We start from the raw sequence: 22118 nt of genomic DNA on the forward strand, positions 1-22118 counted from the left end.
AATGAGCAAATCTGATGTTGAAGAGTGATAGATCTCACTAGACTTATTTTAGTAATGTAAAAGGCCCACAAATGATCTTCCGTCCTATTCACCGGTTGCACCTCCATTACTCGGTGCCCAAAAGTTGTGATAAATCCAGTCAATCTGGAAGGAGGCTAACAACTTTTTGTCTAAATTACACTATAGTGTCCTGGAAATAGGATGACATTGCTAAAGTAGACACATATTTAGTAGAAAACAACTTTATCATCATCATCTTGTCAAATTTACTTTAGACTGATGACAATGTTGTCATTAGCTAGCAAAGGTTGTCAAAAATATAAAACAATGCTAAAGTTAGCTAGCTAAAATCCAGTGATCTCCCCTCAATCTTAGCTAGCTAGCTAAAGTTATACTGCATATAAAGTCAACATGGTGATATTAAAATGATGACAAAAGGTTTTCCTAGTAATTATTTACCTCCTTTTGAAATACCATTGTATTTCCAAGCCACTGTAATGCACTTCTGATTAAATCTTCATCAGCGCTCATTAACAATGCATTGAGTAGAATGCTCATTCGGGTATCAGTCCAAAATGAATGTTCAAAACAATATTGTGACGAAATGTGCAACCCATGAATAGCCAGAGGTTTCAGCAGGAAGAAAAAGGATGTAACGTGTTCAATCGCAAGTACAGAATCAGTAGCCCAGAGCTCCTGTTTGCTCAGCGGAAGCATAGAATGAGTGCTCACATGTCCACTTTGAACTGAAAACATAGTAATGACAGTGAGCACTTCCATCAGCTGTACATTACTCACCTGTGAAGAGCACTCTCTCTTATTTAAAAAATCAGTCTCTTGTACAAATGGATTATTTAGAGAGTGGGTTTCAACTCTGACATTCTCTTCTCTTCTCCTAAACACACTGAAAATATCATCCATTAACTACAGGCTACTGTGTACACTCATTCAAATGTTTGGTATTTGGTATTTTATTAGGATCCCCATTAGGTGTTGCAAAAGCAGCAGCTACTTTTCCTGGCGTCCACACAAAACATGACATAATACAGAACATTAATAGACAAGAACAACCCAAGGACAAAACTACATATATTTTTTTTTCAAGACACACGTAGCCTTCATATCAATACATACACACAAACTATCTAGGTCAAATAGGGGAGAGGCCTTGTGCCATGAGGAGTTGCATTATCTGTTTTTTGAAACCAGGTTTGCTGTTTATTTGAGCAATATGAGATGGAAGGAAGTTCCATGCAATAAGGGCTCTATATAATACTGTACGCTTTCTTGAATTTGTTCTGGATTTGGGGACTGTGAAAAGACCCCTGGTGGCATGTCTTGTGGGGTGTGTGAGCTGTCAGAGCTGTGTGTATCAGAGCTGTGTGTACGTTGACTATGTGAACAATTTGGGATTTTCAACACATTGTTTCTTATAAAAAGAAGAAGTGATGCAGTCAGTCTCTCCTCAACTCTTAGCCAAGAGAGACTGGCATGCATAGTATTTATATCAGCCCTCAGATTACAATGAAGAGCAAGACGTGCTGCTCTGTTCTGGGCCAGCTGCAGCTTAACTAGGTCTTTCCTTGCAGCACTGGACCACACAACAGGACAATAATAAAGATAAGACTAAACTAGACCCTGCAGAACTTGCTTTTTGGAGTGTGGTGTCAAAAAAGCAGAGCATCTCTTTATTACGGACAGACCTCACCCCATCTTTACAACCATTGAATCTATATGTTTTGACCATTTCATTTTACAATCTGAGGTAAGTAATTTAGTCGCCTCAACTTGTTCAACAGCCACAATTACCAGATTCAGCTGAGGTCTAGAACTTAGGGAATGATTTGTACCAAAAACAATGCTCTTAGTTTTAGAGATGATCAGGACCAGTGTATTCCTGTTCACCCATTCAAAAACAGACTGCAACTCTTTGCTAAGGGTTTCAGTGACTTAATTAGCTGTGGTTGCTGATACATACAGTGAGGGAAAAAAGTATTTGATCCCCTGCTGATTTTGTACGTTTGCCCACTGACAAAGAAATTATCAGTCTATAATTTTAATGGTAGGTTTATTTGAACAGTGAGAGACAGAATAACAACAAAAATATCCAGAAAAATGCATGTCAAAAATGTTATAAATTGATTTGCATTTTAATGAGGGAAATAAGTATTTGACCCCTTCTCAATCAAAAAGATTTCTGGCTCCCAGGTGTCTTTCATACAGGTAACGAACGGAGATTAGGAGCACACTCTTAAAGGGAGTGCTCCTAATCTCAGTTTCTTACCTGTATAAAAGATACCTGTCCACAGAAGCAATCAATCAATCAGATTCCAAACTCTCCACCATGGCCAAGACCAAAGAGCTCTCCAAGGATGTCAGGGACAAGATTGTAGACCTACACAAGGCTGGAATGGGCTACAAGACCATCGCCAAGCAGCTTGGTGAGAAGGTGACAACAGTTTCTGTGATTATTCGCAAATGGAAGAAACACAAAAGAACTGTCAATCTCCCTCAGCCTGGGGCTCCATGCAAGATCTCACCTCGTGGAGTTGCAATGATCATGAGAACGGTGAGGAATCAGCCCAGAACTACACAGGAGGATCTTGTCAATGATCTCAAGGCAGCTGGGACCATAGTCATCAAGAAAACAATTGGTAACACACTATGCCGTGAAGGACTGAAATCCTGCAGCGCCCGGAAGGTCCCCCTGCTCAAGAAAGCACATATACATGCCCGTCTGAAGTTTGCCAATGAACATCTGAATGATTCAGAGGACAACTGGGTGAACGTGTTGTGGTCAGATGAGACCAAAATGGAGTTCTTTGGCATCAACCCAACTTGCCGTGTTTGGAGGAGGAGGAATGCTGCCTATGACCCCAAGAAACCATCCCCACCGTCAAACATGGAGGTGGAAACATTATGCTTTGGGGGTGTTTTTCTGCTAAAGGGACAGGACAACTTCACCGCATCAAAGGGACGATGGACGGGGCCATGTACCGTCAAATCTTGGGTGAAAACCTCCTTCCCTCAGCCAGGGTATTGAAAATGGGTCGTGGATGGGTATTCCAGCATGACAATGACCCAAAACACACGGCCAAGGCAACAAAGGAGTGGCTCAAGAAGAAGCACATTAAGGTCCTGGAGTGGCCTAGCCAGTCTCCAGACCTTAATCCCATAGAAAATCTGTGGAGGGAGCTGAAGGTTCGAGTTGCCAAACGTCAGCCTCAAAACCTTAATGACTTGAAGAAGATCTGCAAAGAGGAGTGGGACAAAATCCCTCCTGAGATGTGTGCAAACCTGGTGGCCAACTACAAGAAACGTCTGACCTCTGTGATTGCCAACAAGGGTTTTGCCACCAAGTACTAAGTCATGTTTTGCAGAGGGGTCAAATACTTATTTCCCTCATTAAAATGCAAATCAATTCATAACATTTTTGACATGCGTTTTTCTGGATTTTTTTGTTGATATTCTGTCTCTCACTGTTCAAATAAACCTACCATTAAAATTATAGACTGATCATTTCTTTGTCAGTGGGCAAACGTACAAAATCAGCAGGGGATCAAATACTTTTTTCCCTCACTGTATATGGTTGAATCATCAGCATACATGGACACACATGCTTTGTTTAAAAGTCGTTGGTAAAAATAAATAAATCTTCTTATTATCAATTTATTTCAACCAATCATCAGTCATTTGTGTCAGTGCAGTACATGTTGAGTGCCCTTCTCTATAAGCATGCTGAAAGTCTGTTGTCAATTTGTTTACAGGGAAATAGCATTTTATTTTGACAAACACCATTTTTCCCAACCGTTTACTAAGAACTGACAGCTTGTTCCAAGCCATTATCATGCTTTCATTCATACAAACCAAGCAGGGAAAGCACAAGCGTCTACAGAAAATGCCCCAAAGCGAGTGTCACCCATTTAATAAGGCTGTAACTGTATAATTATTGAGGGCACTACATGCTTTTGAAACGGCCACATACCGTAGGCCCGGAACAATTACTGTATAGTTGTGTAACCGACGATTATGGATCAAGACCGCCATGAAGATAAAATCACTGTCATAACCGTTAAATATACAGTACTAGTCAAAAGTTTAGAAACACCTACTCAATGGTTTATCTTTATTTGTACTATTTTCTACATTGTAGAATAATGGTGAAGACATCAAAACTATGAAATAACACATATGGAATCATGTAGTAATCAAAAATTGTTAAACAAATGAAAATCTATTTTATATTTGAGATTCATCAAAGTAGCCACCCTTTGCCTTGATGACAGCTTTTCACACTATTGGCATTCTCTTAACCAGCTTCATGAGGTAGTACCCTGGAATGCATTTCAATTAACATGTGTGCCTTGTTAAAAGTTATTTTGTGGAATTTCTTTCCTTAATGCGTTTGAGCAAATCAGTTGTGTTGTGACAAGGTAGGGTTGGTTTACAAAATATGGTCTTTTACCAAATAGGGCTAAGTCCAAATTATGGCAAGAACAGCTCAAGTAAGCAAAGAGAAACTACAGTCCATCGTTACTTTAAGACATGATCGTCAGTCAATTCGGAAAAGTTTCTTCAAGTTCAGTCCAACCATCAAGCGCTATGATGAAACTGGCTCTCATGAGGACCACCACAGGAAAGGAAAACCCAGAGTTACCTCTGCTGCAGAGGATAAGTTCATTAGAGTTACCAGCCTCAGAAATTGCAGCCCAAATAAGTTCTTCAGAGTTCAAGTAACAGATACATCTCAACATCAACTGTTCAGAGGAGACTGCGTGAATCAAATCTTCATGGTCGAATTGCTTTAAGGAAACCACCACTAAAGGACACCAATAATTATTGGCTTGGGCCAAGAAACACGAGCAATGGACATTAGACTGGTGGAAATCTGTCCTTTGGTCTGATGAGTCCAAATTTGAGAATTTTTGTTCCAACCGCCGTGTCTTTGTGAGACAGAGTAGGTGAATGGTGAAGTCAAGGCACACTTAACCAGCATGGCTACCACAGCATTCTGCAACGATACGTCATCTGATTTGCGCTTAGTGGGACGATCATTTGTTTTTCAACAGGACAATGACCCAACACACCTCTAGGCTGTGTAAGGGTTATTTGACCAAGAAGGAGAGTTATAGAGTGCAGCATCAGATGACCTGGCCTCCACAATCACCAAACCTCAAACCAATTGAGACGGTTTGGGATGAGTTGGCCCGCAGACTAAAGGAAAAGCAGCCAATAAGTGCTCAGCATATGTGCGAACTCTTCAAGACTGTTGGAAACATTCCAGGTGAAGCTGGTTGAGAGAATGCCAAGAGTGTGCAAAGCTGTCATCAAGGCAAAGGGTGGTTACATTGAGGAATTTATTTATATTTTTTAAATACCTTTTTGGTTACTACGTGATTCCATGTGTTATTTCATAGTTTTGATGTCTTCACTATTATTCTACAATGTAGAAAATAGGTAACATTTAAAAAAAAAAACTTGAATGAGGTGGTATGTTCCAACTTTTGACCTGTACTGTATATATAACAGTGCCTTCGGAAAGTATTCAGACCCCTTAAATTTCTCCACATTTTGTTACGTTACAGCGTAATTATAAAATGGATTAAATAAATAAAAAATCCCCATAATGACAAAGAAAAAACTGGTTTTTAGAAATTTTTGCAACTTTGTTTAACATATGAAAAACTGAAATACCTTATTTACATAAGTGTTCAGACCCTTTGCTATGGGACTAGAAATTGAGCTCATGTGCATCTTGTTTCCGATTTTCATTCTTGAGATGTTTCTATAACTAGATTGTAGTCCACCTGTGGTAAATTCAATTGATTGGACATGATTTGGAAAGGCACATACCTGGCTATGTAAGGCCCCACAGTTGACAGTGCATGTCAGAGCAAAAACCAAGCCATGAGGTCGAAGAAATTGTCCGTAGAGATCCGAGACACGATTGTGGCGAGGCACAGATCTGGGGAAGGGTACCAAAACATTTCTGCAGCGTTGAAGGTGCCCAAGAACACAGTTGCCTCCATCATTCTTAAATGGAAGAAGTTTGGAACCACCGATACTCTACCTAGAGCTGGCTGCTCGGCCAAACTGAGCAATCGGGGGAGACTTTGGTCTGATGAGTCCTTGGGCAAGGAGTTGACCAAGAACCCAATGGCCACTCTGAGAGAGCTCTAGAGTTCCTCTGTGGAGATGAGAGAAGCTTCCGGACGGACAACAATCCTTGCAGCACTCCACCAATCAGGCCTTTTAAGTAGAGTGGTCAGACGGAAGCCACTCCACAGTAAAAGGCAAATGACAGCCTGCTTGGCGTTTGGCACCTAAAGGCACCTAAAGGACTATCAGACCATGAGAAACAAGATTCTCTGATCTGAATAAACCAAGACGGAACTCTTTAGCCTGAATGCCAAACGTCACGTCTGGAGGAAACTTTATACCATCCCTACGGTGAAGCAAGGTGGTGATGGCAGCATCATGCTGTGGGGATGTTTTTCAGTGGCAGGGACTGGGAGACTAGTCAGAATCGAGGGAAAGATGAACGGCGCAAAGTGCAGAGAGATCCTTGATGAAAACCTGCTCCAGAGTGCTCAGGACCTCAGACTGGGGCAAAAGTTCACCTTCCAACAGGACAACACCCCTAAGCACACAGCCAAGACAATGCTGGCGTGGCTTCTGGACAATTCTCTGAATGTTCTTGAGTGGCCCAGCCAGAGCCCGGACTTGAAACCAATCAAACATTACTGGAAAGACCTGAAAACAGCTGTGCAGTGCCACATTTTGCAATTCAAACAATTATAATGGTGACCATGGTCATTTGGCTGACCAATATCGTCATCCAAAATGTCATGACTGTCACAGTTCTACTCCACACAGAATCAGCCACTTCTACCTCTCTCATAGCTACTACTTCCTCCCTCACCAAACAGAAAAGGACCCAACAATCAAAAGGTGTACACATGTCTAAAACTTGAGAAAACAATATGACATGCTATCTAACAAAACATAAAGTGAAACACTTTCATGGATGCACACGTATAGCAAGTTTGGCCCACATACTCATTGGCTTTGTTTACAAACTTGAATATGGAGTCCAATACCTATAAACACCTGGTTCACATCACAATTAAACTCTGAGCTGTACTACCATTTTCCAATAGAGACATTGTTATTCTATGTGCTATTACGGACCAGACATTTAAACCTGCTATATCCTGACCTTTGTAGATTTGTGGAAACAAGCTCATTCCATGTCCATCAGTGATGTCTCCATCCTTCCATCGCTATGGTAATATATTCTATTCAAATCAAGCACACTTCGTCATCTTAAAGGATATCACTATTTCGCATAGTTCATAACCAACCAATTGATTAGGAAAATGTGTTACAATTATTGGAATTCTGCCTCCACAATCCATAGTCGTGGAATTTTCATAGGTCATATCGAGCCTACCTCAACTTAATGAGTATGGTGTTTCATTTATAGCATGGAAAGCAATGCAGGAACATGCAACTAGTTTCTCTTTACACAGTAATATCTAGCGAGGGACCATTTCCCAAGTCTGATTGAGTCCAGTCATACTACTGAAGATGGAGCATCCATGACCCACCACAGTCATCCAGCTATTTTCTATCTGCCCAGTGAGCGTCTTATGGGGATAAAGGAACATTATATGGGCACAAGGCGAGACCCAGATGCAGACACAGGAGGCAAATGGTTAGAGTCTTTGTTGTTTATTTAATCCAAAAGGAGTAGGCAAGAGAATGGTCGTGGACAGGCAAAAGGTCAAAACCAGGTTCTGAGTCCAAGAGGTAAAGTGTGGCAGACAGGCTCGATGTCAGGGCAGGCAGAAGGGTCAGGCAGGCGGGTACGGAGTCCAGAAAAAACAGGCAAGGGTCAAAACCGGGAAGACTAGAAAAAGAGAATAGAGAACAGGAGCACGGGGAAAAACATGCTGGTTGACTTGAAAACACACAAGACAAACTGGCACAGAGAGACAGGAAACACAGGGATATATACACTGGGGAAAATAAGCGACACCTGGAGGAGGTGGAGACAATCACAAAAACAGGTGAAACAGATCAGGGCATGACAAACATAGAACATGTGAACTGCTATTTTAAGTGTCGATAAATGAAGAAGAATGATTTGCCACAATATTATTGCGATATGGCATACTACAGTGATATACCACAATATATCGGCCAGTAACAATATTATATTGAATTATCCATTTTATATTAGTGCCCACCACTACTAATTTCCCCTAAAAGTTTGTGTCTGGGCTCAGTCTGGGGCTAACCACATCTCTATAACATTGGTGGCCATCCAGCGAATTGAGCAAGACGTCCATCATCCAACCTCGACAATAAGGACACGGGATATTCCCCACGCTGTGATTATTCCCCTCCTGCTGGCTCACCGCCTGGGTGAGTCTTTACTGTGGTAGTATGCAGCCATCTTTACTGTGGTAGTATGCAACCTAGCAGACCGTAAAGCACACAGAGGTGCTGTGGTAGAATGCAGCCGGCCAACTAGCAGACCGTAAAGCACACAGAGGTGCTGTGGTAGTATGCAGCCGGGCGTTGCTAACCTAGCAGACCGTAAAGCACACAGAGTGTAATGGGATCTCGGAGTGTTAGCGCTGCTCTGGGGCTGGGCTCCATGTGATGTAACGTTATCCACTGGGCTGCATCACAGAGACGAGGCTGCTTAGTGTGAGGACACTCATCTGTTCCTTCTCAGACTAACAATGTCAGGAGGGAACAACAAAATGCTCTTACGCACGCACACACATGCACAGACACACACATGCACAGACACACACATGCACAGACACACACACACCCACAATGAAAGGAGGGAGCAACAAAACGCCCAAACACAAAGGCATGTTTTCCTCTGAAAAATAATCACATAAAGAGTGTATATCAACAGCCTTGCTAAGCTAATGAAGAATAATAGATTTCATTATGTACCTTACTGAGCAAACGTCTCCCAAGGAGTCTGGTATGATACTACAACTTATGGATTGTACAATGCGTGTGTTTGCGAAGAAATAAACAATGTCATACCGAGTTTTCCTGTATGCACCGTAGACAGCCTGTAGGCCAGATAAAAGTCACAGAGGCGACCTATTTGCTTGGTTGTAATAAAGATATTTCAGACGTTTTACACCACAGCAACCAAATTCAAGTACAGCTACCACAGTCAAGAAATGTCCATAGAGAATACATACAGGAGTGAACGAGGAGTGAACTTGGCCACCTCGATCAGGAACCGGGCCTCTGGGTTGAATGGCGCCAGAGAGGATGGCTGCTGTTTTATTGGCTCTTAACCAACCGTGCTATTTTGTTTGTTTTTCGCATTGTTTGTAACTTATTTTCTACATAATGTTGCTGCTACCGTCTCTTATGACCAAAAATAGCTTTTGAACATCAGATCAGCGATTACTCACCTCGAATTCAACAAATATTTTTTCTTTAATGAGACGGACTAGAAGGATATACAACAAACACCCGAACAGGCCTTCATCCCCGTCATTCGCAGGAGAAAGAAACTGAGATTTCGCGCAAGGAGATCGGGGTGCCTTGTGAGGATCAGGCAACGAGTGGCTAATCTTCCTTTGCCATCCGTACTGTTAGCCAATGTTTAATTGCAGAAAAATAAATGGGACAAACTAAAAGCACGTATATCCTACCAACGGGACATTAAAAACTGTAATATCTCATGTTTCACCGAGAAAGCAGGAAGCACCAGTGACTCGGTCTATGAAAAAGTGGTCAGATGAAGCAGATGTTAAACTACAGGACTGTTTTGCCAGCACTGACTGGAATATGTTCCGGGATTCTTCCGATGGCATTGAGGAGTACACCGCATCGGTCTCTGGCTTCATCAATAAGTGCATTGATGACATCGTCCCCACAGTGACTGTACGTACATACCCCAACCAAAAACCATGGAGTACAGGCAATATTTGCACTGAGATAAATGGTAGAGCCTCCGCTTTCAAGGAGTGGGACACTAACCCAGAAGCTTATAAGAAATCCCCCTATGCTCTCCAATGAACCATCAAACAGAAAAAGCATCAATACAGGACTAAGTTCGAATTGTACTACACCGGCTCCAACGCTCGTCGGATGTGGCAGGGCTTGCAAACTATTACAGACTACAAAGGGAAGCACAGCTGAGAGCTGCCTAGTGACACGAGCCTACCAGACGAGCTAAATAACTTCTATGCTCGCTTTGAGGCAAGTAACACTGAAACACGCATGAGAACATCAGCTGTTCCGGATGACTGTGTGATCACGCTCTCCGCAGCCGATGTGAGTAAGACCTTTAAACAGGTCAACATTCACAAGGCCTCAGGGCCAGACGGATTACCAGGATGTGTACTGTGCATGCGCTGACCAACTGGCAAGTGTCTTCACTGACATTTTAAACTTCTCCCTGTCTGAGTCTGTAATACCAACATGTTTCAAGCAGACCACTGTAGTTCCTGTGCCCAAGAACACTAAGGTAACCTGCCTAAATGACTACCAGGAACTCTATACCAGGCGGTGTTAGAGGAAGGCCATAAAAATTGTCAAAGACTCAAAGACTAGTCATAGACTGTTCTCTCTGCTACCGTACGGCAAGCGGTACTGGAGCGCCAAGTCTAGGTCCAAGAGGCTTCTAAACAGCTTCTACCCCCAAGCTATAAGACTCCTGAACATTTAATCAAATGGCTACCCAGACTATTTGCATTGCCCCCCCCCCCCCCCCCACTCTTCTATGCTGCTGCTACTCTCTGTTATTATCTATGCGTAGTCACTTTAATAACTCTACCTACATGTGCATATTACCCCAATTACCTAGACACCGGTGCCCCCGCACATTGACTCTGTACCGGTACCCCCTGTATATAGCCACGCTCATTGTTATTTCACTGCTGATCTTTAATTATTTGTTACTTTTAATTCTTACTTTTTGGGGTATTTTCTTAAAACTGCATTGTTGGTTAAGGCCTTGTAAGTAAGCATTTCACTGTAAGGTCTACACATGTTGTATTCGGCGCATGTGCCAAATAAAATGTGATTTGATTTGATAACAGAACCATGTATTTATAGAGTTGGGACACTGAGGTTTCTGCATTATGATGCATTTACATGACACTACAACATTATATGGCAGCCATGTTAGTGCCCCATTAACATTACATACAGTAGATACGGTAAAGGGGTCAATGGACCACAGACGTTCCATTGACCAGATTGGCGCACATTCAACAAATCTGATCTAACAAAGTGGATATTCGTCAAATCCGTCACGATTTATGTATTGTAACAGGCCCACAATGTGCTTACTGATGTCCAATTTGGATATCTTCTATATATGCTTTTGCTGCATAACATGTTTACGTTGTCCCTTTTTGGTTTAGAAGAACTGACTGCTAAATGCTAAATCCTGTTCATATAAACTGGTCAGCATAGCTAGCATACAGAAGTGGTTGATGGTAGTCAAAGTCATTTTTAACAGTAATGCAGTTGATTGGTAAAGATGACATGAACATGTGTTGGGGTTCACATCCATACAAGCATTATACTCTGATTTTGACCTCAACAGTGTGAAATACACATGTAAACAATAAACTAAATGTAGATACATTTTGCTGTCCATTGGCTTTATAAACATTCTCATCTTGCGTATGTCTATAGTGAATTATCTAAACTACGATGGGATAATGTTGTACATTAAACTCTACAATATTTTTCTGGTCCTCGTTGGGTGTACTAAATGTCAATTATTAATGATCCTAAACAAACAATGATAATGTCTTGGAAACATTTGCAAATTGAGATCTGAGCAAAGGAAATGATCTCCTGTCTGAAATATCAACCGAAAAACGATTTATCCATCTAAACATAGCCTAATTGCTCATTATGAAAGTTGTAACTTTAGGCCTATTGGATAGGCTACAGTTGACCAGCCACATTGATTAGCCCATGTAGGATAAAACAATGTTTTTCTCCGAAAGCAATAACCTGTTTTGTATTTGTAAAGTAGGCTACCTTCCCCCACATACCTTTCCTCCACCCGTTTCCCTGGCAATTCCATTGTTTTGGTGGAGTTCTGTTGACCTCTAATTACTGCATCTATGGGGAATATAATGTCTAGAATGAGCATTATGACACTTCCAAATCCTATGGCAGCCATGTTAGCACCCCATTAACATTACATGGGGAATATTTAAATAATGCTATACTCTGAGTCGATATTCACGTAATAATAAGGAATTCCCCTTGACCATGCCCACAAATTGGGGAAAACAAACATTCTTTCCCATAGACCCCAAGCGTAAAAGAGCCAAATTTGTGGTTGATTTTTAGGCGCTGTGTTGCACAATGTACAATGTAAATGTAACCAGGTCAAAAAGCCCAACCTACAGTTCACAACGCTCCCACATAGGGAATAGAGCCTGCTAGAAGAGCCCTGTGGCTTCAGGCTATTCAGAATGGGAGAGTGGGAAATTTAGGCAACACGTAGCTATAGGTCTATAAGGGGAAACACTTCATCTAGGTAATACATTTAACTTGTTTAGTATAGTCCATGTGTAACTCCACTCACTACTTGTATCTGTATAGTCAATTTGTTTGTGTTGTTGGTCTTGTCGGTCAGTAGCTAGCTCACTCACGTGGTTGCTAGCACCGTCTTGAAAAGGGCCAATACAATACAAATCTACAGTGTTCCACAGTGCAGAGGGCTACAGATGTAGGATCTTAATTTGCTCTGTCTTTTGTTGCTGAGAATTTTCCTACACTACAGGAGATGCAAACTTGTAGTGTATTTGAGTTTTGAAAAGGTTGTTAATGTTTGTAATTTCCACTTTGAAATTTCAGACTTGATTTGCCCTAACGAAAAATGTATCAACCTCTACAACAATGTCCATTAATGATAATCCACATAATAATTCACATTTCCTGTTGCTGTAGGATTATTTTCCTGCTGTAGCAAACTGGCGCAAATGAAGATCCTACATCTGTATAGGGATGATCCTTATTGTACACTCCTACCGTTGGCCCCATTTTATTATACTGTTCAGGATGGGTCACTGGGCTGATAGATGCCCTCCAGTAAGTCTGACTTGAAATCCATGACCAGTTTACAGGCCAGGAGCAGGACTACTGTATGGGTTTGTCCCTCCCCCACCCTTTACTGATGATGAGTTACACAGGACGTGGAAGCACTGACCCCAGGTCAGTTGCGTCAAAGCGTGGAGTCTACTGTAATGTGACATAACCAGGGTAGAAAGGGGACCTCGGGCTCCTGCAAGACACCAGCTCAGATATAGCCTTCAACATGCAAAATCTTTGTAGGGGCAGTAAGTAGCTATGGCACTGTACAGTTGTTTGTACGGGATTGTGTATTCAGTCAACTATTTTGAGAACATAGACCATATCATTATCATGGAGACTAAGATCTACGGTAACCCAGGGAGAATATATAATGGTTCAGAACTTACAGAAACGGAAGAATATCAGTCGTCTTTAAACAAAGATGAACTTCTCTTCTACTCCATTAGGCTTGCCTGAATGTAAATAATACATTAAAATGTCTCTGTATCTCTGAATACATCATCAATTAATTAAAATGTCCAAAAAACAGAATCATGATTTTTCCCATTCAATAAAAACATCAGACATGAACATAATAATAAAATTCACGTAGAAAAATTGTCTGATAACAGAACTATTGCCTGATGCTCTGCAAGTCAGGTATGGGAGACAGGTAGCCTAGTGGTTAAGAGTGTTGGGCTAGTTACCGAAAGGTTGCTGGTTTGAATCCCCAAGCCAGCAAGGTGGAAAAATTAGCCATTCTACCTTTGAGTGAGGCAGTTAACCCCCAACAACATCTGCTCCCCTGATGTTGGTTAAGGCAGCCCCACACACCCTCCATTATATGCAGAATAAATATTTCAGTTGAATGCATTCAGTTGTGCAAATGACTAGGTTTTCCCTTTATGTCTGTAAGGTTAAATATTGTAACTCATAGACAAGCTTGTTTGTTCACAACATAACTCTATTAATAGAGAGAAGAAGAAAACTCTGGAGCAGGGATGAGTAAACAAGACAATGTCATTTATGACCACAGTCTCATTTGTTCACTTGACAATGGCTGGACTAGGGGTCAAAACATCTTTAAAGACATTTTTAAATCCATTAAGTTTGGAAACAGGGCGCTCTGCTTAAGCTGCTTCCTTGTGAAGGCAGCTCAGAGAGAAAGGCACCCTCTGGCTACAGCGATTGACTCACTAACTCTGTGGCCTCCCCCTCAATGCCCTGCCATTTTCATTTGCACTCCAATTTCCTTTCTCTACAGGGTAAACAACCTATGAGTATCATGGATGTACATCATCATTTATTCTCACACATCGTGAGACATAATCACCCTCTCCACAGAATGTGCTTATCTCTTTTTTGCCACAGCTCTAGTCACCCTGATTCAGATATCTACTGCTTGATCCGATTTCATGCACTGTGTCAGAGGTCTCTTGAGAAGTGGTAATCCAAGAAACATCTCACAACTGCTTAATCTTCTCTGTGTTTCTGTTCCACACACACACACACACACACACACACACACACACACACACACACACACACACACACACACACACACACACACACACACACACACACACACACACACACACACACACACACACACACACACACACACACACACACACACACGCGCCACCCTGGAGAGCTGTTGCCAGCCCACAACGTTTCAACCCTCGTCTGAAAGTTCCTTCATTCAGAGAAGGCCAGCTAGCTCAAGCATAACAAATTACTACTGGAGAGCTGGTAGCCAGAAGCCATCGTTATCTCTCTGCTAATTACAGTACATGCACTCTGACACACCATGGGCTAAGCCGAGGAAAATCAGCTCTCGTGAAATAATTAAGCCTATTTGCCGCCTGTTGGTAAGTCCCGAAGACAAGACCTTGGTTGGTGAGATGATCAGAAGGATGGTGTCAAGGTCTTAGAGCAATTCGATCTGGTGGCAGTCGAGCGGGTCAAGAAGTGAGAGCGCACTTTCTGATCCTACTGTACCCACATCCATATAGCGTGTATAGCTGCAGCAGATCCAGCACTTACAGTACGTCTACTATGACCATCACTGACTAGCTATGTTGAGCTGGCTGACTGGCTTTGTTGAGCTGGCTGATTGGCTTTGTTGAGCTGGCTGACTGGCTATGTTGAGTTGGCTGATTGGCTGACTGGCTATGTTAAGTTGGCTGATTGGCTGACTGGCTATGTTGAGCTGGCTGACTGGCTATGCTGAGCTGGCTGACTGACTATGTTGAGCTGGCTGACTGTCTGACTGTCTATGTTGAGCTGGCTGACTGGCTTTGTTGAGCTGGCTGACTGGCTTTGTTGAGCTGGCTGACTGGCTATGTTGAGTTGGCTGATTGGCTGACTGGCTATGTTGAGCTGGCTGACTGGCTGACTGGCTATGTTGGGCTGGCTGACAGACTGGCTGGCTGACAGACTGGCTATCTTGAGCTGGCTGACTGGCTGACTGAATATGTTGGGCTGGCTGACTGACTGGCTATGTTGGGCTGGTTGATTGGCTGGCTGACTGGCTATGTTGGACTGGCTGACTGACTGTATGACTGGCTATGTTGGGTGGGATGGCTGACTGACTGGCTGGCTATGTTGGGCTGACTAACTGACTGGCTGGCTGGCTATGTTGGGTGGGCTGGCTGACTGACTGACTAGCTGGCTGACTATGTTGGGCTGACTGACTGACTGGCTGGCTGACTGGCTATGTTGGGTGGGCTGGCTGTCTGACTGGCTGGCTGACTGGCTATGTTTTGCTGGCTGACTGATTGGTCAGCTACATACCTACAGCCATCTTAACTATCAGTTCCATTCAGACATAGGGTTTAGGTTCAGGACCAGTTGTAGCCTACCCACCCTCTACAAACCTATGGAAGACACTCACAAGCATCTCACTTACTGACAGTTGACGTGCGCTGTATGTTAATGTAGCAACAAACAGCATTAATTAAACCAAGCATGTATAGAATAGCATGAGAGCATGAATTAGAAAATACTAACGGGGTGGATTGATGCTGAGATCAGTATATGTGACAAATTACAAACACAGCATGAGTCTTGTAGAAGCAGCAGAACTGTTACTTTTTAGTTTAGGGTAGAAACATGACATTGTCAAAAGCAGTGGCCGAGCAGAAAGGAGAAATTCAATTAAAGTTGGAAAAGGTGTCAGTATCACTGGCAAGAGATAAACGGAAAAGCCTAGGGAGCAATAATGGAAAATCTTGATTGCAATCATGGTCATTATGAGAAAAAAAACTTGCAAACTTCAAGCATCCTTCATCATCTGTCAAAAGGAATATAGCCCACGATAAATTTGCATCAAGGGCACAAAATGACGGGTACGAATAAAGGGAAAGTTATTTGGCTCATTACAAGTTGGCTCCTCTTTCAGATCAAAGCTAGCAGAGCAAGAGAAATGTGTCATCAGAACATCTTATCCATTTCAGCCTCTAGGGCCTGTCTAAATTGTGTTTCTTTGAGCAAAAATGATCATTATCTAACTCAAGGAAAGAAATGGGCCGGTGTGGGATCCTCAAGGAAATAAGTGGGCCGGTGTGTTTGAAATGCTAGCGCCGATTTCTGGTCCCAGTCCACCCCTGACCAACAGTGTAATACAGTTAGATGCAAAACAGATGATTGTTCTCTCTCGCTCTCTAGTTTCCGATGAACATATATGAAGTCATAAGGAGATGGAAGAAAGGAATGGAATAATAAGAATGGAATGAGGATGCAATGAGAATGGAAGTAATGAAACAAGAGTGAGTGGGGAGTTAGAAACTGAGGCTCTGAGTGCCTAATCGCACGCTCTCGGAAAACCTCTTCTGACACATTGCTCCAACACAGGTCTGCTATGACAGAACTTGGTAACTAGGCAGGCTCTCCAGCATCTCCAGCATTAATATTAAAGTGACTACCTCCTGCTTGTCAGCTAGGGCATCGAGGGCGAGATGACACTGGGCAGAGCGGGGAGCATGGTAGAGAGGCCAGGCAGAGAGACATGGCACCTCTGACAGAGACTAATGGAGTGCTCGCTCAAGGTGGCAGGCAGAGCTGTGTCAACCCCTCTGTCTGACCGATGACGTCCTCCCATCGGCCATCACTTCGCAGCATTGAAAACTTTTATCTCTATATCAGAAAGCCTGTAAATACAAGGGACTTCAGCTGATACCGCTCTACATGGCTCAGTTGGTAGAGCATGGCGCTTGCAAATGCCAGGATTATGGGTTTGATACCCACTGGGGCCACCCATATGGAAATGTGTAGACATTTGACTGTAAATTACTTGAGATAAAAGCCTCTGCTAATTGACATATTTATATTAGTCACACACACATGGCTAACACCCAAGCAGCAGTCAAAGATATTGGATGGGACTAGCAAGTGGCAAAGAAATAACAATGAAGATGTGGTATTGTGTCAAACACACTAAGACTGAGGTCATCTGTCTCTAAGACCAGCTCAGAGGCTACACCAAACTGATGAACCTCACAAGCTGAAGGCTGAGGTCATCTCTCTCTAAGACCAGCTCAGAGGCTACACCAAACTGATGAACCTCACAAGCTGAAGGCTGAGGTCATCTCTCTCTTAGACCAGCTCAGAGGCTACACCAAACTGATGAATCTCACAAGCTGAAGGCTGAGGTCATCTCTCTCTAAGACCAGCTCAGAGGCTACACCAAACTGATGAACCTCACAAGCTGAAGGCTGAGGTCATCTCTCTCTAAGACCAGCTCAGAGGCTACACCAAACTGATGAACCTCACAAGCTGAAGGCTGAGATCATCTCTCTCTAAGACCAGCTCAGAAGCTACACCAAACTGATGAACCTCACAAGCTGAAGGCACATCCTGATCTTATAGACCACAACTGGGTGATAAAGCATCATGTGGTCTATACACACCATCATGTGGTTTGAACATGTCTCTTGTCAAGAGCAGAGGTAGGATACAGGTAAGTAGGATAAAGATAAGTTGGATCCGGGTAAGTAGGATCCAGATAAGTAGGATATGGTAAGTAGAATACATGTATGTAGGATGGGGGTAATTAGAATTTAGGTAAGTAGGAAACAGGTAAAATTGTCTTCTCTCCCCTTGCCCACCCTAATGACACCCATGTTTTCTAAAAGACATAGCTTGCCACCTTCATGTATATGCATGAGCAGCCCTGAGGGCATCACACTCATAATCAGATAAATTAAAGTGGGCTAGCAATAAAAATGAAGGTGAGTCATAAACATTTGTCCAACATTTGTCCATGGACAAGTTTAATTTATTAGAGTCTTTATGTGGAGTTACATGTTCAAGGTAGTGGTGGTCCCGTATGGCTCAGTTGGTAGAGCATGGTGCTTGCAACACCAGTGTTGTGGGTTTGATTCCCACAGGGGACCAGTACGAAAATGTATGCACTCACTACTATAAGTCGCTCTGGATGAGTGTCTGCTAAATTACTAAAATGTAGTATTGCATTGTGAATCACATATTGGTACTATGACACGGTAGCCTGCCATTATACTATCTTAATGGATATTGATCTAAACTGAACAAAAATATAAACGCAACCTGTAATGTCTTGGTCTCATGTTTCATGAGCTGAAATAAAAAATACCAGACATTTTCCATGAAAACAAAAAGCTTATTTCTCTCTCTCTCTTTTTTCTCCCCATGTTAGTGAGCATTTCTCCTTTGCCAAAATAATCCATCTACCTGACAGGAGTGGCATATCAAGAAGCTGATTAAGCAGCATGATCATTACACAGGAGCACCTTGTGCTACAGCAGGGACGTAAAAGTACACTTTAAAATGTGCCGTTTTGTCCCAGAACACAATGCCACAGATGTCTCAAGATTTGCAATTGGCATGCTGACTGCAGGATTGTCCACCAGAGCTGATGCCAGAGAACTGAATGTTCATTTCTCTACCATATGCTGCCTCCAACATCGTTTTAGAGAATTTGGCAGTACTTCCAACCAGCCTGACAACCACAGACCTCAACATCTGTCTTTTTCACCTGTGGGATCGTCTGACAGGGTGCTGGGGAGTATTTCTGTCTGTAATAAAGCCATTTTGTGGGGGAAAACTCATTCTGATTGGGAAGCCAGGCCCAGCCAGTGGGTGCAACACTGCCTAGTCATGTGAAATTCATAGGTCAGGGCCTAACTTATTGATTTTAAATGACTGATTTCATTATATGAACTGTAACTCGGTAAAATCATTGAAATTGTTGCATGTTGCGTTTATATTTTTGTTCACTATTATATTTAAGATCGTATAATTTCCTATCTACTACTGACCAAACATACCGTTTTGAATAAATCAACAAGTTGGTTGACCTAATAAAATATGATATTGATCTCAAGGTTTAGGGTGGGAACCGCGAACGTTTATTTCAGCTTGTTGATGACGAAATCAAGTTCACCGAGAGAGAAACTTCGTGCGTATCCCTACTCCTTGTCGGCAGGCTATAATTGACCCCATAAACAGACAGACGCCATACATAATACATGTTGTTATTTTCCTTACTACCTTATGCACGTTAGTAGGCTTTTCAAAATATTCGTTCAAATAATTATTCTCCGACAATTGCATGGAAACCCCACATAACTTCTATTGATTAATAATAACAAAAATGTCACTAGGACTTACCTGCGCAGCCATAAATGAGAGATCCATTGTGATACGCGTGTGAGGACACCTTTGTCTATCTTGAAACAGTGTCGAGTCGCCCTTGTATTCCTCAGAAGGACATTAGAACGTTCTTCCCATCAAAATTGCATTTTCAGATCCAGCCAACGTTTATAGCGTATGAAAGTAAGTGCAGCCGGCTAGGCGACTATGGAATTTGAACAGACGAAAGCATTTACAGAGAGAGGGAAAGAGCGCAACAGCCGAGAGAGAAAGAGAGAGAGAGACCCTTTATTATCAAGAGAACCACAAGATCCTGATGTCGCACCTTTTGCCCTCTTTTTGAATAGCCTACAGTGACATGAACCCTAACTGCCAATCACGCCGTGTTTTCCTAGTGATGACGGAGTCTAACTGGTTTGTTTCGCCTACTCGTCGCACATTCATCAGTTCATTTTGAGATACAACAAGATACAACACTATTTAACTCAAAGCTCATTGGGAGTTTGGAAGAAGGAAATGCAATGTCTAAAAGGGATGAAATAGTCAATTAAAAAGTTTACGATGGCTTTGAGAGCGAAGATCATAAAATGTTTTGCCTAAACACAGGTAATGAACTCTCTAGTGTAGTGTAGTAGCCAATATTTTATGTGTATGCAAATGACTTTCAGTCAGGGTAATCACTTAGATCAGAGCTATAACTGCTACTCAAATGGTTTATTTCTAGCCATTTAAACAAAGTATCCTAGCTTCCATCTTGGCTATTACACCATTAATGTCCACCCGACTATTCCACCACTTCTTAATATGATATGGAATACAAATTACAGTACATCAAAATTGGTCTTCCAGCTGATATCCTTTCCAATACATACATATTCTATTTATATATTTTAACCAGATAAATTATGACCCTAGCCTTTTGGGGGCCCTAAACAAGCAATGTTCTAACACATTTCCTGCAATTCTATACATTTCGCCACGGGGCATAGAGAAAATGTTGTCATTTTAAAGAGAGTTTTCTGCAATTATACATATTTTGCCATGGCATGGGGCATTGAGAATTTTTAGCTGTTTTCTAAAACATTTAATGCAATTCTACTCATTTCTCCATGGGGCAGAGATAATTATTTTGCGGTTTTACAGTTAATTTCCTGCAATTCTACCCATTTTGCCAGGTATTTGCCAGGTGTACGGTGGCCAGGTATAGGTACAGTTGTAAAAGGAACCGCTGGCAGTTCGCAGCCTTCCCATCGTATTCCTGGGGCAGGGAGAGACAAATCCCACTGGGACCAGGAGGAAGAGGGGCGCTCAGGGGAGACCCCGCTTGTGCTTGTGGAGGCTGGAAGAACTCCCCGTCTCTCCCAGCGGTTGTGCTTGTGCTTGTGGAGGCTGGAAGAACTCCCCGTCTCTCCCAGCGGTCTATTGTCTGGACAACGTGGTCCATGGCGGGGCCAAGATGGTGAAGCATTGCTGCGTGCTCACGGACGCGCTCCTCCACCCCTAAACCCGGCGTACCTGCTCCTGCTGACTCCATAGTTTGGGTCGTAATTCTGTAGTGAGGTGCGTACTGGCGGCAGAGAAGTCAGTCGCAGGAGAGCGAAAACTGATTTACAACGGTGTCATTTAACCAACATAAAACCACCATAACAGAACAATACAATAAATGGGTAACCAACTTCGGCGGAAGTCGTGACAGGGGTGGAGAGAAATCTTTGCATTTTTCAAGCTAATTTCTTGCAATTCTACACATTTTGTCATGACTAATGCTATCGAAGTGAGAATGACCATCAAAATCAATTGTGGGCCCCTGGGCACGTGCCCTGCGTGCCCTGTCGGTATACGGCCATGATTACTACAAGTTTAGATAAGAGGCTAGACTAGCTACCAATCAGAAAATTGTTAGCTGACAAGGCTACTTGAGTGACTGTCAGGGACTGACATTGCAAGCAAAAACTGCTGATGCCCAAACAAATGTAGAAATTGCACCTGGTTTATTCTAATATTCTTACTCTCAATAGTAAGTTGAGTCCCCGACTGTTTAAAAAAATAAAATAATAATTGGTCAGGGGCCCCCCAGTGACCACTTATGTCGCTTATGCCTGGGGCTGGCCCTGATTGATGTATCATCTCCGAGACCCAGACAGATATTACCCATGGGATCTCTTAAACTCATCAATATTTCATCCACTGCTTTTTTCCAGCCTCTCAGGAATAATTTGGGTTGGGGAGAGACTAACCTGCTGAGCAACCAACTACCTGCAACTTTGATCGTTTTTCATATGTTACTCTTTTAAAAACCAGACTCAACTTGACTGTAGTCTTTCTGTTTATTTTTATACGTCAATTTCATGACCCCCTCCACCTTCTTACAAGTAACACCCTTGAGCCCG

General features: G+C 42.5%; 1 protein-coding gene across 1 annotated transcript in view; it reads right to left on the reverse strand.

The window, feature by feature from the left end:
* LOC139582600 (uncharacterized protein C14orf132-like) overlaps window positions 1-19990 on the reverse strand; it is a 28801-nt gene extending 8811 nt beyond the window's left edge. The window contains exon 1 of the mRNA XM_071412741.1: window positions 19747-19990. Coding sequence (XP_071268842.1) covers window positions 19747-19773 — 27 coding nt within the window. The 5' untranslated portion in view covers window positions 19774-19990. The remainder of the gene's footprint in view (window positions 1-19746) is intronic.
* Between the last annotated feature and the right edge of the window lie 2128 nt (window positions 19991-22118).

This window comes from Salvelinus alpinus, chromosome 8 (genome assembly GCF_045679555.1).
Source record: "Salvelinus alpinus chromosome 8, SLU_Salpinus.1, whole genome shotgun sequence".
Taxonomy (NCBI): domain Eukaryota; kingdom Metazoa; phylum Chordata; class Actinopteri; order Salmoniformes; family Salmonidae; genus Salvelinus; species Salvelinus alpinus.